Source organism: Ostrinia nubilalis, chromosome 1 (assembly GCF_963855985.1).
Source record: "Ostrinia nubilalis chromosome 1, ilOstNubi1.1, whole genome shotgun sequence".
Taxonomy (NCBI): Eukaryota; Metazoa; Arthropoda; class Insecta; order Lepidoptera; family Crambidae; genus Ostrinia; species Ostrinia nubilalis.
In genome coordinates, this window is record NC_087088.1 from 12,823,773 (window position 1) to 12,840,633 (window position 16,861).

At 35.9% G+C, this 16,861-nt stretch overlaps 1 protein-coding gene across 1 annotated transcript in view; it reads left to right on the forward strand.

The window, feature by feature from the left end:
* The window catches only part of LOC135072794 (neuronal acetylcholine receptor subunit alpha-10-like), a 57,569-nt gene that overhangs the window by 24,972 nt on the left and 15,736 nt on the right, over window positions 1-16,861 (forward strand). Inside the window, exons 4-8 of the mRNA XM_063966834.1 lie at window positions 1,486-1,669; window positions 13,727-13,943; window positions 14,823-14,957; window positions 15,309-15,387; window positions 16,368-16,467. Of these exons, the coding sequence (XP_063822904.1) occupies window positions 1,486-1,669; window positions 13,727-13,943; window positions 14,823-14,957; window positions 15,309-15,387; window positions 16,368-16,467 (715 nt within the window). The remainder of the gene's footprint in view (window positions 1-1,485; window positions 1,670-13,726; window positions 13,944-14,822; window positions 14,958-15,308; window positions 15,388-16,367; window positions 16,468-16,861) is intronic.

Here is a 16,861-nt window from a genome sequence, read left to right on the forward strand (position 1 = left end):
CTGGTCATGCTAACTTTTTGTTATAAAATTTAAACTACGTACTGCTTCTAAAATTCTGTATTGGCAAATATCCTTTTTAATTTTCAGATTTTTACGATATTTCTGCTCTAAAATCACGAAGTTTATGTATAAGGTGTCAGCAAAAATGGGCAGCGCAGTTAGTAAAATTAAAACGATGCGCCCAAGACTACCATAAAGCGGTGGACATGAAAGTAACGACTGGAAAGGTAGTTTGGACAAAAATTTACTTTTGATATTATGGGCAATTTGAAAAATGTTGTAGGATCCATATCCATTCCTTAAAAAATGTAAGGGATATTTTGTTTTATTTAATGATAACCTGAAATTTTTAACACTGGTCTTACGTAAATGAAGACTAAAAACGATTGCTAAATTACATTACATACAAATAAGTACCTAACTCAAAGAAAAGTTATCGAAAATATGCAAGAATACTAAAACTTAATTGACTCTTCATTTGGCTCTATGTATTATCTTTGCAGTTTATCTGAGCTAGTAACACGACCAATAAGCAAATTGCTACACCGTTCAAAATATTTAACCTGCTCTAAAATTATGCAAAGTGAAGTAAGTAGAATTTAGTCATATGGAGCGTGGTTATGATGCTATCACGACTAAATATTTGAAACGTGTCCAGATCGTACGGGAAGTTTGGCGAGAAATGAAGAGCTTGTTTATTCTGTCTCAGAGTTTGAATAATTCAGTATGTGCATGCGGGGTTCGATCCCGGTAGCACTATCCATTCATCCATCCAAGTTTGACCGCGACCATCGGTGCTGAGGCGATTGATTGATAGATACGTTCGCAGGCTCTCCTTGCAAACACTTCAATACACATTGTGTGTGCAGCCGCTAATAAAAGTGCTTTGAGGCTCAGTCTAGCTTTAATACTATTCAGATGTGCCAGACTCGGCGTACAAAAAGATTATTCGGTTTGATAACCAACCCCAGTCAAATCACTATAGAGCTAAAAGATACCCGAAAATGGTTTGCGTTGACGGCCCTCAAGACACTGCTTACAAGCTATTATTAGCTAAATTCTAAAGAAACTGTCTAGTAGAGAATCAAAGGTCTTATCTTGAAAATCAATTTTGACTCACCTTGTATCTCTCACACTTGGACATCACTAGCATGATGAGTGAGAAACGATAGAGCCGATATTGAAATCGTTATGGCGCTGATGGTCTGTACTTTCGGAAAACGTATTGGAATTGCTAGTTCCAGTCAGATTAAGCAGATTATCTAAAAGTGGATGGTTATAGTATACGGATAATAGATTGTGAATAGATATGAATATACCTTATAAACGTTTCTTGAGTCCATGAAGTTATAATCGATCGTGTTCATATCACTTACATTTTTTTGGCTCTCGAAATGTAAGCCTGGCGGCTTGGTGACAGAAAATGCATGGACGTGTCCTAAGTGATATTATATTATTCATTTAATATTGTTCCCTTTGTTACAGTGCCGATCCGAACTACCGTTCGGCTGTGATCAACACGAACGTGATTGTGCGACACACAGGTGAGGTGACGTGGCTTAGCCACGGCATCTACGTGTCGGTCTGCGATATCAACGTGGAGCAGTTCCCTTTTGATGTGCAGCTGTGCACCATGAAGTGGGCTTCGTGGACATATGATGGGTTTCAGGTAACTTTAATGTAGACAATAGACATCTATCAGATCTATCCCTTGGCACTTCTTGGCGACAGAGCGAAGGGTCATGCTTGCCAATTTAGTGTTATTTTCTAATATCAGTATTTAGTGGATTATTAACACAATGAATCATCTGTCTCCTGCTTTGTAACTATAGGAATTAGGTACTATTACTTTACTATATTTATCTCAACCCTCCTATATTCTTCTAATTAAATTCTTTGCGGGTTCTAAAAGACAGTAACTGACCCACACGATAACTTAACCTTTACATAATGGGTTTTATTAGGGACCGAACTGTAGATCTTGGTTATACAGGAGTTTCAAGAATAGGAACGGGATATCTAATACTTAAAGTCCCTCGCCCTCACTAACCAAAAGATTCAGGATATTTTCTCGCGAAAAGTCGCCTTAACCTGCAACGTCACTACACCCCTTTCCAAAAGTATTTTAATTAAAGGCATTCAAAGGCAAAAAGTGACCTGGTAAGCTGTTTTTGTTACCCTTATTGAGCTCAGCATTGAAGATCTGTAGGTAAACTTACATAATTTTTGTGTTATTTTTGTGTAATAAAACTGAGAAAACTTATAATAGAAGAATCACATAATCCATTTCTAAGTTTATGATCCTAACAATAAGATATTCTAGCTAATTCGAAATAAATATTACCACTAAACCATATTCTTGTAAGCTGAGAGTAGATAAATATTGTTTGTCATAAAAGAAAACATAGAGGGAGATAGAAACGACAGATTTCCTTCGTCAAACACGGGTCGAATAAACGGGGCTGAGCCGCCACGTCAGAAGGCTTAGCCACACACACACAGCTACACGCTTGAATAGTCAGTGTCGAGAGAAAATGGAAATTTTTATAACAACTAAAACCGAACAACATTGTTACCGAGTTGTCTTTGTATTTACTGATATGAGTAAAGCAGACAGCTCATCTCTCTATAACTCGATCTTTATCAATGCATCTGACAGTTTCTATATTGGCACAGACATAGTGTTATTCTTTGTTTCCATTCGCCCTCAACATTACCCTACCCGAAACCTTGCCTGTGGAGATATTTTTGAGGTCAAGATGGAAATGGCCTGAGCGCGGTTGATGTAATGATAGCAACAACGCGCTTACGTAGATGTGTTACTAAGGAATAGGATAAAAATTAGGTAATAATGATGTTATCAATTTAGCAGTGTGTATTATTAAATGGTCTTCTGTCCTACGGTAAGAAGCGAATAATCTAGAAATTAGTAATATTTTACCGGCTCTAGGATTTTATCATGTAAAACTTATTAGCGATGAACAAAAATCATGTAGGTAGCGTTCATGCTATTAGCGCGCGTGGGAGTTAACTTTAATACGATACGACAGGCAGGATGTATAATAAACTTAGTAACTTTATACAGGGTGTCCCAAAAACAATGGATAACCCTGTAACCATCAATAGGCCTCGCCATGATCTCCCTAACGTCCATTTTTGACCCCAGTAAAAATATCACCGTTTTCAAGATTTTTAAGTTTTTGTGCATTTTTAGAAAATTGCCACCTGCGATTACTTTTTCTCATGCCATTTCTACAAATGAGGATACTTTTCAATCTAGTTTTTTTCCTTATCACAAGGGATAGTTGGGCTATCAAAAGAAAAGATCAAAGTTCAACAAACTAGTTTGAAAGTATGAAAATTTTAAGAAATTGCAGAAGAGAAGGAAAAATTAATTCATTGTCTTGCACTTTTGATCAGCCATCGTGTAAAAAAAATGTAGGAAGACCATCGTGCCCATTACCTTAAAAACTTCTTTGGTTAATTGAGATTCTGAAAAGGTATCACAAGCTTATGTATTCTGTATTATTTTTATCTTATGGCTACTTGAATAGCAACTAGTATGAAAACTGCAAAAATGAGTTTTTCTCGTAATCGTTAAACTAGGACTGCATAGTGGCATTAAATACAAATGGATAATTTTTAGCGTAGGAATTTTATTAAGGCAACATTTTATCATCATCATCATCATCATCATTTCAGCCATAGGACGTCCACTGCTGAACATAGGCCTGTCGGTAGCGGGCTGCATCCAGCACCTGCTTATCTTTATGAGGTCGTCGGTCCACTTTGTAGGTGGACGTCATACGATGCGCTTTCCGGTACGTAGCCTCCACTTGAACCCTGTTGCCCCATTGGCCGGCCGTTCTGCGTTTTTGTGATTACTTAATTTTTGTTTTACACCTTATAAATGTGCCTATAGACAGATACCCGTGATGATACACGGCTCGGAAACGTGGATTTTTTGCACAGCGTGCTATGGAAGGGGCTATGCTCGGGTTTCTTTACGAAACCGTATCAGAAATTAGGAGACCTGTAAACGAACTAAAGTCGCTGACATAGCCCGACGGATCAGCAAGCTGAAGTGGAAAAGGGCAAGGCACAGTAGTTCGCAGAACTGAGGCAGCAGGGTTCAAGTGGAGGCTGCGTACCGGAGAGCGCATCGTAGGACGTCCACCTACAAAGTGGACCGACGACCTCATAAAGATAAGCAGGAAGGTGCTGTATGCAGGCCGCTACCAAGCGGTCATTATAAAAATCATTAGGGTACAGGCCTATGTTCAGCAGTGGACGTCCTATGGCTGAAATGATGATGACGATGATGATAAAATGTTGCTTTATTTAAATTCCTACGCTAAAAATTATCCATTTGTATTAAATGCCACTATGCAGTCCTAGTTTAACTATTACGAGAAAAACTCATTTTGCAGTTTTCATACTAGTTGCTATTCAAGTAGCCATAAGATAAAAATAATACAGAATACATAGGCTTGTGATACCTTTTTAGAATCTCAATTAACCAAAGAAGTTTTTAAGGTAATGGGCACGATGGTCTTCCTACATTTTTTTTACACGATGGCTGATCAAAAGTGCAAGACAATGAATTAATTTTTCCTTCTCTTCTGCAATTTCTTAAAATTTTCATACTTTCAAACTAGTTTGTTGAACTTTGATCTTTTCTTTTGATAGCCCAACTATCCCTTGTGATAAGGAAAAAAACTAGATTGAAAAGTATCCTCATTTGTAGAAATGGCATGAGAAAAAGTAATCGCAGGTGGCAATTTTCTAAAAATGCACAAAAACTTAAAAATCTTGAAAACGGTGATATTTTTACTGGGGTCAAAAATGGACGTTAGGGAGATCATGGCGAGGCCTATTGATGGTTACAGGGTTATCCATTGTTTTTGGGACACCCTGTATACCTTTAATTTCGGAAAACTTGTATTCACAAAAATAAATTATGTTTCCTAGGTCTATTTTATTTTCAGTATTCATAATAATTGCTTAATATTAAACCTAAGTACACAAAGCGCAAGACCCGACGCACACTTGGTCATTTCTTCTAGTTTAATAAACTAACAATATTAAAATATGAAAGGAGATTGGGGCCATCTGGAACTCCAGCTGGAAATCAGCGCTGCAGTTTGCTGCAGCTTATTTTGTGCTGGCTTGCATTGCATTATGCACAGTAACACACAGTCGCTACAATTACTTAAACAATGTTATTTTGTAGAGCTTTTTCAAGAATGTTATTTAATATTTCATATAAAATAAATAAATAAATATACATTTTTCACTTACTTTCTTTAATAATAATAATAATAAATCATTTATTTGCTCAGAAACATGGTAACAAAATGGTCGATAGAAAATGTCAAGTCCAACATGTTTTGTCCAGGGTAGGCATGCAAATTTTACAAAATTAGAATCTACATATTAATAACAATAATAAATTAATTAAAAAATTGAAGTCATTATAGGTACACAAATCAATCACTCAGAAATTCTTTGACAGTATAAAAACATTTATCAACTAACCATTCATAAAGACATTTTTTAAATTGGTTTACATGCAAGTCAGTGATAGAGTCTGGAATTTTATTAAAAACTTTAATGGCCATTATAAAACAGTTTTTACTGTAAAGGGTAGACTTTATAGCCGGAAATTTAAGCCTGTTAGGATGTCTTCTACTATATAGGTTATTATGACTATATGTCGTGAAAAAATAGGAATGTTTTTTTACAAATAATCCCAATTCATAAATGTATAGGCATGGCAGAGTTAATAGGTTCAGCTTTCTGAACCAGGGCTTACACGAGTCCAACGAGTCTAAATTGCACATTGCACGAATGCATTTTTTTTGGATAATGAACAAGGATTCGATTTCACTTGAATTTCCCCAGACTACTATACCATAACGTAGCACCGACGCAACGTATCCATGATAGGCAAGAAGGGAAAGTTTTAGATTATTCGTTTTTCTGATTCTATATAAAACATAGACAAAACGATTTATTTTAGTACACAACTGTTCTACCTGCAATTTCCATGAGCAATTAGAATCTAAGGTTAGTCCTAAAAACAAAGCGCATGAGGACCTCTCAACTCTTTCTCCTCCACAGAATAGATTTATATTTGGAGGCACTTTTTTCGTGTTATGGAATTGCATAAATTTAGTCTTGGATACATTAATAAAGAGGTTATTACAACTGAGCCATTTTGCAACTTTGTCTACCGTATTGTTAATGTCAAATTCATAATTAATAATGTCATTGCAAGTGATAACAATCGAAATGTCATCAGCAAATAATATTGTTTGAAATTCAGTTACATTAGGCAGGTCATTAATGTAAATTAGAAACAGAAGTGGCCCTAAAATGCTTCCTTGAGGTACACCGTATGAATTTATCTTTGGACATGATCTAAAGTATTTTAGTTTTTTAGATTTTTGATCGACTTTGGATATTTCGACATACTGTCGTCGGTCATCTAGGTAACTACTTAGCCATTGCAGAGCACGACCTCTCAGGCCATAAGACTCGCATTTCCGCAGAAGTCTCTCATGGCAGACATAATCAAAGGCTTTGGTCATATCAAACAGTACCACCGCTACATGATCTCCTTTATCAATTGTTTCCGTAATAGTTTTGATCAAATTAAATGCAGCTAAGGTTGTTGATTTACCTTTTTGAAAACCATTTTGATTATCTTTTATGACGTGGTGCTTTTGTAAAAACAGTGAAAGTCTTTTATACATAGCTTTCTCAAATATTTTACTAAATATCGGGATCAAAGTTATAGGACGGTAATTACCTACTTCTGCCTTGTCTCCTTTTTTGTGTATAGGTTTGACAACCGATAATTTTAAGGCGTTTGGAAATGTTCCTTCTTCGAATGACATATTTATTAAATGGGTTAATATTGGAGTAAGTTCGGTTATACACGATTTAACCAATTCCGTCGTAATCTCATCAACATCTACAGATGCTGTATTATTCAAAGATTTTGTTAAATTAAATACTTCACTTTCACAACAAGGATTAAGGAATATGCAGCTATGAATAGAATCTGAGATCTTACAACTGTCACAAAAATTAAAGGAATTAGATTTCGATTTATTATTCATGTCAATAAAAGTGTCATTAAATAAAATTGCAATTTCTTCAGGGTCATTAATTAGTTTATCCATATTTTTTATTTCGTCAATATTATAATTTAAGTAGTTTTCGTCATGTTTAATTATATTCCAAGCAGCTTTGCACTTATTTTTAGATTTTTTAAGATGTTCTTTATTTTGTGATTGTATAGAGTAATTAATACACCTTTTTAACGTTTTATTGTATTGTATAAATTTATTTTTATAGTCAACAGTTTTTTTATGGTAATAGTTATAGCGAAGGCGTCTGTTTGTTCTGCAAGATATTTTTAAACCCTTTGTAATCCAGACGGCTCGATTTTTCCTTAATTTTATTTTAATTTCTATTTTAGGAAAACATAGTTCAAAGAACAACGAAATTATCTCTAAAAATTCATCATAAGCTGTATTTATATTGGCCGCATTATACACTGAGTGCCACGATAGAGATGATAAACATTCTTTAAATTTCGTTCGATTTTCCGCACTAAAATCTCTCTTGGTTCTAGTATAAGTTGTGACTTGGATTACTTTTTTTTCTACTGTAAAAGTTAAAGATTGAGCTGTATGGTCCGAGATACCCAGGTCGTGAACATCTCCTTTAGCATCTGGTATATTACTTGCAATGTTGTCTATACAGTTTTTTATTCTTGTTGGTTTATCAATGTGCAATTTAAGATTGTAAGCCTCAAGTGTACGTATCAGTTCAGTAGCGTGATTACTATTCTGTAGGACATCAATATTAAAATCCCCTAATATAATAACTTTTTTATCTGCCATGTTTTTCTTATTATACAGTTTGTGTAAGAGTATTTTTAGTTTGTCAAAGAACAGATGTAGGTTACTGTTGGGTATTCGATATAAGCAAATTATAATGCAGTTCAATTTTGGTAATTCGATACCACAACATTCAAACTCAAATTCAGCTGTTAGGTTGTTGGGTAAGGTTATTTCTTTATACGGTATACCTACTTTTAGAAATATGCCAACTCCTCCTCGTCTTTGTTTTTGCCTCGAATAATAACTAGCAAGACAATAACCTTTGAGGTAAGCGTTTTTTTCTTCCCCCCTTTTTATAAAGGTTTCGCTTAAACAAATGACATCAAAAAATACATTATCATTACTAAAGTTATCAAGCCATATTGCCAACAGATCACGCTTATTCAGAAAACCGGCCACATTCTGGTGCAGAATGTTGAAGTTATTGCATTTCGTTTTAGTGTAATTATCATCATAATTAGAATTATTAGCGAAAAAAGTTTGGTGAGTCATTTATTTCTAAATTAGGGTCATCTATTGGGTAGTTGAGTTCAATGTCAAAATCAATATCATCTATTAGTTTACATAAGTCATTAAATACAATATTCATTCCTGCGTTGTTCACCAAACCATTATACTTGAATGTCTCATACGAATATTTCAAATGTCTATTACTGTCTAAAAGATACGCATATTGGTGCGTTTCATTATCGAGATGAAGCATATTATTAAATATTTCAATTCGCATATTATACAAATTTGCGTGAGATTTAAACTTATACATTGGCAAACAAAGGATAACATTTGTATGTTGCACTTTTGATAAGTGTACTCTCATTTCTTTTATCAGTTTCGTATAGTCGTGTGTAGTTTTAAAATCATTTTCCCCAATGAACACAATACAATAATCGTTATGTGTAAAATGTTTTAACTTTGGTTCTAATACACTTAACATATTGAGAATACTAGCATTTGTGTACAAGTAATGACAAACTTCGGTACAGGTATCGGGAAAATGATTTTCGGAAAATTTCAAAATGTTATTTCTATTATTACTATTAACAATACAGATCTTCTTCTTAGCAAGCCGGTTTTGAAAACATTTGATCCCTTTGTCTTCTTTCTGTGTTTGCACGAATTCAGTTACTTTCATCAAAACCATACAAGTTATATTGAGTTTTTATTTTATTGATACGAGGGGAACCCTTGTAAAGGGTACGACGAAAGTGGAGAGGAATTTAATAAGTTGAATAAAACCTACAACAGTATTACAAATTCTTTGGTTTCTCTACTTAGGTCTAAAATCTAATTTACATATTAGTAGTTTACTAAACAAAAATTCATTCTGTAACACGAAACTGATGATTTGTATTAGCGTAGAAATTGATCCACAAAAACGTTAATAACCCACAAAACAAAAGCTGGCTTCTTAATAACGAAAACATGGAGCTTGTTTGGAACAATAAACCAATTCGTGTTGCTGAAATAAAGGCTGAACTCCTCTCATTACTTAAATGGAAGTTGTATTTCAAAGATTACGGGCTGTCAACCGCGAAACAGAAAAAGCATTCAGTTTTCTGGGACATTCGGTTCAATGAGACAACTCGACTTTACAATATTTTCGCATGGGCTTTATGATTCGCCGTGGATAAGCCGCGTCCCGCGTCCGTTCGGTCGGACACAATTTGTTTTGTTGAGTTTGAATGTCCTTAAAGCCCTGGTACAGTAGGGGATGAATGGAGTTAATAGATGTTCTGGAACATGTTCATCCGAAAATGTATGCGAGAAACAAAATGATACACATTTCGTTGCTCTCGGAGGGAAGCAAGTAAGAGTCTCACGTTGATTAAATGCATTAAAAAGCGCGACACTGAGAAATGTTGCAGGATTTAGATTAAGCGTTGCGCTTCAAGTTGGGGTCATTTAATCCTAGTGTATTCCAGGCTTTTCATCGATAGTTACTGAATTGCTGGAATAACATTTAACAATTTTTATAGATTGCTATAATGATCGCACAGTCACAAACCATGAACAAATAAAAAGTCAAATATTTAATATTTTGCAAAAGCTAATCCGTCCGGAAAATTTGACCAAAATACAATTTATCTTGCTGGATTCATTCATCATATTTACGCAATCAATTTCAAAATATTCAGGCGCTTAATATTTTCCTTTTGTCTGCAAAACGATGCATTTAAGTGGACGGCATAAAAGTCGATTTGAGCTGCTTGGAGCTCGGGATGGGAAATCAAATTGTATTTGCGTTGACTGTTAACAACGATCGTCCCGAGTGAGGCTGTTATAGAACTTTATCTGATCATTAAGATTGAATTCGCCGTTGTGTTATGTTGAGGTTGAAGGAAATCTCGTTAGTTTGTACGATTTCTTTTTTGTCTTTGATTTGATTGCGAGGCTTTTTTGTTTTCCAGCAAAGCGAGGAAGCGCACAAAATAATCACGATTAAATGGCGAAAAAGCCAAGAAAATTTTCGTAACATTGTTTCTCTTTCGTTGTAAAGAAACAAAGGCTAGATTAACTTTTACTAAGCCTGTACAATTATGATCATATTGTTAAGCACGGTCCCCGTGATTAGCAGAAATTAATAAACGCTTACACAACATTATGTAAGAGGTATCGTACACCATGCAATGTGACACTTGAAGATGTTTCTAAGCAACAGCTCCCATATATCCGCTATATGAATTTCAGCAGCATTTCGTATTATGTATCTGGTAATAAATCATATCAGTCACCTCAAAGACATACCAACGTATCTCCAACTGATTAATTGCTGCAAAACGGATATTTGTATTCGTGTGCGAGAAATCTTTGGAGTGTTGAAACCCAGGTTTATCATGCGGCAATATTATCATGCGGTAATTACTTAGTGATAATTACGATACCTACGTAAGTCAGTAGTTTGTGTAGATGGATGTTTCATCATTTCACAAAAGTAAAACTAATTACGTAAAGCATTTTCCCTCGTTCCAAATGCAGCATTAATTAGGTATGAGAAATTGTGAATAAATAATAATTAGGGACGCACAAGTCAGATAGAAGTTGCACGATCATGTGCACGTTTAGGCATCGTCAAAGCGTAATGTCATAGTAGAATCAAATAAGCAGAATGTCTACGGAGTCAATACTTTGAGTCCGTAGACCTATAAATGCAGTATATTACTGATGTAGGTAAAACAGACAATGTTAGGTACAGTTGTTTGCTTGTTAGTTCTATTTAGGTACCGCTTAAATAAACTGTACTTTGTAGCTGAATCGTGACTTCAGCCACAACTTGATAATAGATCTAAAGTGCAATGCCATATGGTATACTTTTGCTATAATACGTTACTTGACGCCCACCTGAGTCTACATAGATATTTAACTAAGGCGAAATCTTCAGCTCTCAGCGAGCTTCAGCTAAGCTTGAATATCCTCTAAAGTGAAACGTCTCCTAAACGGGCGTTTATCGGGCTGTCAAATCTGATGCTCGTATCAGTATCCAATAAGATCCTGTAATCTTTATCAAGTTTAGATTCTGAAAGTTTTCTACGCCATTGGCCATCAGTATTAAGCACTTGCTAATTATTCCTGGGAGTGATGATAGTTTGTCCTTTTAGGATTGTTCAATGCCTATAGAGGCAGTTTATTAATCCTAAAGTTTTATTTACAATTACCTAATTATTATATTTTTAATCAACTCAAAATTTGTTACTCAAGTAACTTTGCTTAATTGACAACGCAAGTCTTTGAACAGCTACGGCTGTCTGCCTTTCACCGTACCTATTGTGATATTTTTCATTAGCTACTGTTCTTCAGCAAAAACGTGCTGTTTTTCACTTTCTAATTAAAGCTTCTATTGTGGTTACGAGCTCTATTGCTGCAGAAATGTGGAATCTATTTTTTATTGAAATAAAAACAACACGATTATCGATTCGCGTCGGTCTCGTTAGAGCTACAGGCAAGTTGTTTGAGCTTTCTGAAAATAAAGTTATGACCTGTAGTATTTTGTTTATTTTTAGTAAAGGTAGTTTTAAAGTTCGGAGTTCTGCATTGAAAAACATTATAGTACGAGTATAGGTATGATTTTGTACTTTACTTATTTTCAGTATTCATTGTACCTACGAGTATATGGCATTATACAAAATATTTCATACAAGTCATAAAGAGAAGCTATTGAATAAAAATAAAGTAATTTGTACACCTATTTATATCAGCTTTAATTCCAAACACGCGAAAATGAAAAACATAATAACGTAGCAAATTGCTGTAAGTGAATTTGTGGGGGAAATTAAAAACACCTCGATCACGACGGCATAATCGCTTTTATTATGCGGTAAGGCCGCTCCGAATTTCCTTAAGAGCTTATATCAATGGAACAAGTGGCTAGTCTTTGTATGGTGTTTTATTAAAATTTCAATAAAACGTTTTGTGAAAGAAGTAATACTTCATTTCAATGATGAGGTGCCTCAATATTACCACGTAACTTGCTAGACTTACGTTCTCTTTGTTGTTTAGGTAGTTGTAAAGCTTGAGTATCATTTTGATGAAATAAGCATCAATAAAAGATATTTCATCATCATCATCATTTCAGCCATAGGACGTCCACTGCTGAATATAGGCCTCCCCCAATGATTTCCACAATGGCCTAGTGGGCGTCCTACGCTGCGCTTTCCGTTACGTAACGTACGAAAGCTATTCATCAATATGCAAAATTAAATAAATAGCAAAATGTTTATCAAAACTCTTTCTCTCGTTTAAAATGCTGCACCGATCCGGATTATTCCTAGGTAAATACATTTTATTTCGAATACACTATCCGTTCTAGCAAATCTGCGATCGCACTACGCGAAGCAGTAAGCAGCTTTAGCAGAGGCTCTCTCTCTCATATTTTCGTTCCAATATCAGCCTGACGGCACCCGGCATAATAGACGGAAAGGTGTCAGCGATAAATTCGATACGGGAGTTTTGCACGTGTTGAAAATGTGGTCTTTATTTCCGATCAATTTTTGTCGCGAAAATTTCCGAACACTCGCAGAAAAAGAGGAAAATGTGCACAAATTGGCAACTATGTGTCACACAGACATTCCGATAACGCGACCGATATTGTGAATTTGTTTAGTATAATGTGCCTCTTCACATCTGATATTAAACGAATTGATTTGTAAAAGTGCCACTTTGTTTTATTGATTTTATATGACATTGGAAGTTATTGTATGCGATTAAAGATCTGTTACCTAATACGGTTTGCAGGTAGATACGACATACGAGTAACTAATAATGATAGTTTAAGAAAAGAAAAGATACACTTACTTACTTCCAAATAATGCATCTTGTGGAAGAATCTTCCACAATTACGTTTTAGACTAGACGATCTTCACATTATTAGACTTTTAAATCGAGGTCCGCCCCTTTAAATCGTCTTATTCTATATCGGCTGGGTTCACCAAGATTGAAACAGTACTGAATTCATTCATTCACTATTCAGCTTCTTTCGGCTTTCTACGGAATTTATAGTGTTAGTAGCAGGGAGTAGCGAACCAAACTAACGAGTAAGTTGAGATACCTAGTTAGTTACGAAGTGGCTTCAGAAGTCTTGGAGAAAATTATTCTGAACACGTAGAACAGAGATGTTTTTTTAAACTTGCACCGAATTAGTCTAGTTCTTAATTTTCAATTGTCAGGTGAGGTCGCTTACCTATATATTTTTACCTTTTTAAAATAATGTATCTTTCGACACTCGAGGAACACGGATTCGAACCCCACCGTTGCTCGACTACCTATTATGATGAGCGCACTTAAACAAATAATTAAAAGGTAACTTTTTAATGCAGCTGGACCTCAAGAAGCAGTTCGACGAGGGTGACACAACAAACTACCAGACGAACGGAGAATTCGACCTCGTCAGCTTCGAGGCCATCCGGCACAATCAGTACTACTCCTGCTGCGTGGAGCCCTACCCCGACATCACCTACGTCATCAAGCTGCGCAGGCGGCCTATGTTCTACGTGTTCAATCTCATCTTGCCCTGTTTACTCATCAATGGAATCGGTAAGTTTCAGTTAAAATTTCCATTATTTCTATTGTTTGGCTTTGCTGGCTATTTAAATAACTCAAACTTTTGGAAAACTTGGAAACAAATGCCGCGTAATATAATAGAAGTTTGCAAGAAATGTTTCAAGTCTTACATGAATAATAAAGGTGCCAGCAAAAAGCATTCAAAGTTTAACCCACTCTTTTGCACATAAAAGATCTCATTCGTTTTTGTTCCCGAAGCAATGGTCCTTTAAACTGGCGCAAAAAGCTTCTCGGAAGTGGCTAACCGCGCCCGACGGCGTTGACGAACGCGGCAGAAGCGAAAGAACTCTTCTGCGTGCCAAACAAGTCATAATGCGATACTTTTTTATGCGATTTGCAAACAGATGTTTCGGGTTCCTTTTCTTAATCAGTGAAGAAAAATACTTTATAAAAGATTTTTATTATGTGACAGAGGCAAACGAGGTTTTTTAAACAACATAACCTACTATTGTACTTACAAGTTAAAAAAATGTGACCCGTTGAAAAAATTTGCATCTGGTTATACGGTCTTACGTTGCTGAAGATATTTGAGTCTAAGACACGGGATTTCAGAGATTAAACGTGGCGCAAGCAAGCTTTCGACAAAGCTGTAAGCCGAGAACCTCTTTAGTATTACATTAATGAAGTCTTGCAAGCTGTTCGTTAAACATTTTGCTCTCGTCAACTCTCCAATATGAGACAAGTTCAATGTAAAACACTGATCCTTTTAGACGGATTTGTTATAAGTACATTAAAATATAAGCATGAGACGCGAATATTGATTCGACTAGACAATCGCAAAATGTAAAATATGCTACTGTTATCGTATTATAACATTTGTAGATCATACCAATAGTATTTGTTTGTTCACAGCTCTTTTGGTATTCTACGTGCCATCAGAGTCCGGAGAGAAGGTGACGCTTGGGATAAGCGCTCTGCTCTCAATGACTGTCTTCCTGATGACCATCCGTGATACTCTACCACCCACAGAGAAGACTCCGCTTATTAGTAAGAAGTTTACAAACTCAAAAATATTGGTACTCCTTTGGCTATTTCGAATTCAGATGAAATTGCTGCAGAACATGTTGGGCAAATATAATCAATTTACCTAAACAATAGAAGTTATACGTTTTCCGCAGAACTTTGGCTTTCGGACTAAATTATTTCTTGTGCTGCATTCTGATAATTTGCATAAATATCAGTATTCTAGGTCACCAGAAGTACGACGAAGACTTCTTAATATTAAAATACTGGATATTTGCCAGTAGTCATTAATTATTTCACAAAGCTAGACAAGTCTTTGTTTGCAGGTGGTTTCAGGGAATTCGCGGGTACCTAACAAATTAAAATCTCTTTCAGGTCTGTATTATGGAGTGAGTACGTGCTTAGTGTCATTTTCCGCATCGCTGTCGGTGGTCACCCTCAATATATCGTACAGGCGAGTTGTATTAAACTTTCAATTTATTTCGATGATTTCATTATTGTTGTTCGCTTTGCAGCGATCAATTACTCTGATTGGGCAATTTGGCGATTTATAAATTACTGGCAATATTCTAATTAAGTGAATTAAAGTTGGCTCAATCAGTTCGAGCGTTACGTGCCTATATACCTACTTTGTATACCCCGGAAAGAATTAGTGATGGTGAATATAAAATGCTGTAAAAATTGTTGACTGGGGCGCGAAAACAATTTGTCTTGCCTTCCTAATATGTCACGACCGCAATCTAGTGAGACAAATAGTTTTGTCTGTTGAGACGAAAACAGTCTAAATATAAACTAAATAAGTAAGTTTTGGCACATTCAGCTTCTTATAAAGATTTATTCGATACACGTTTACTGTCTCTTCCAATAGATTTTTCGGTAAAGAAGAATGATCTTCATTTTATGTAAAGAAAAGAGCCTATATTTTATTACTTTCCAAACTGTAATTTGTTATTTAAGTATACTCATGAAGCGGGCAGGGCTATATGTATTAGTTACATAGTATGAGTTTTATATTTGTTACGGTTACCAAGATACAGAAGGCTCATTCATGCCCAAATTGCAAACCTGGGACAGACAATTTTTTGTCAATTCAATCAGAGAAGATTAAATGAAACAACAAGAGTAAATCTCCATCAAAGTGTTTAACCACACGTTTAAGACGTCATAGCTGCGACGACTGTGCAAAATAATGTTCTTTCTTACAAGACATCCTTCCCTAACACGTAAACGAGCCATTATCATGACACTGGGTATATTACTTGCTTATAAGCACTAGTTGGAATGCGGGTAGCACAGGACCAGTAGTTGTGGAAATCTTTGTCCAGGGGGAAGGCCTTTGTCCAGCAGTGGACGTCATTTAGCTGAAACGAACGATGACAGCATGATCATCGGCCATTAATGTAATGTAGTGTGAACCAGTCGTGTTGCTCGTAGAGGAGTGAGAGGGCAGCCGGTGCCGGCCATGCTGCGCGAGCTGGTGCTGCAGCGGCTGGCGCGCCTGCTCTTCATCAACTTCGACACTGACGCTATAAAGGTAACCTTAAAGTACAACAACAGTAGCATCTTGTATCGTTGTGATAGATGCGATATTGCAACAAAATCCTTAGTCGGATCTGTTGTTGTGTACATAGGGGAGACAGGGTACGGTTGTAACAACTAAGGCTGTATGTATATGTATACTTGTCGCCCGCATGCCTGTCCCCTTGTATCCCTCACCTACCGTGCATAGTTTGATGAAAACATTCGAGTTGTTACAACTGTACCCTGTTACAACCGTACCCTGTTACAACTGTACCCTGTTACAACTGTACCCTGTTACAACCGTACCCAGTCTACCCTAAGTACTTAGAGTCCCCGCAGACTACAGTCTTTCTGTCGGCCGATACTTTGGTCGGTCTGTTAAATACTATGAACGTGACCTGAACGTA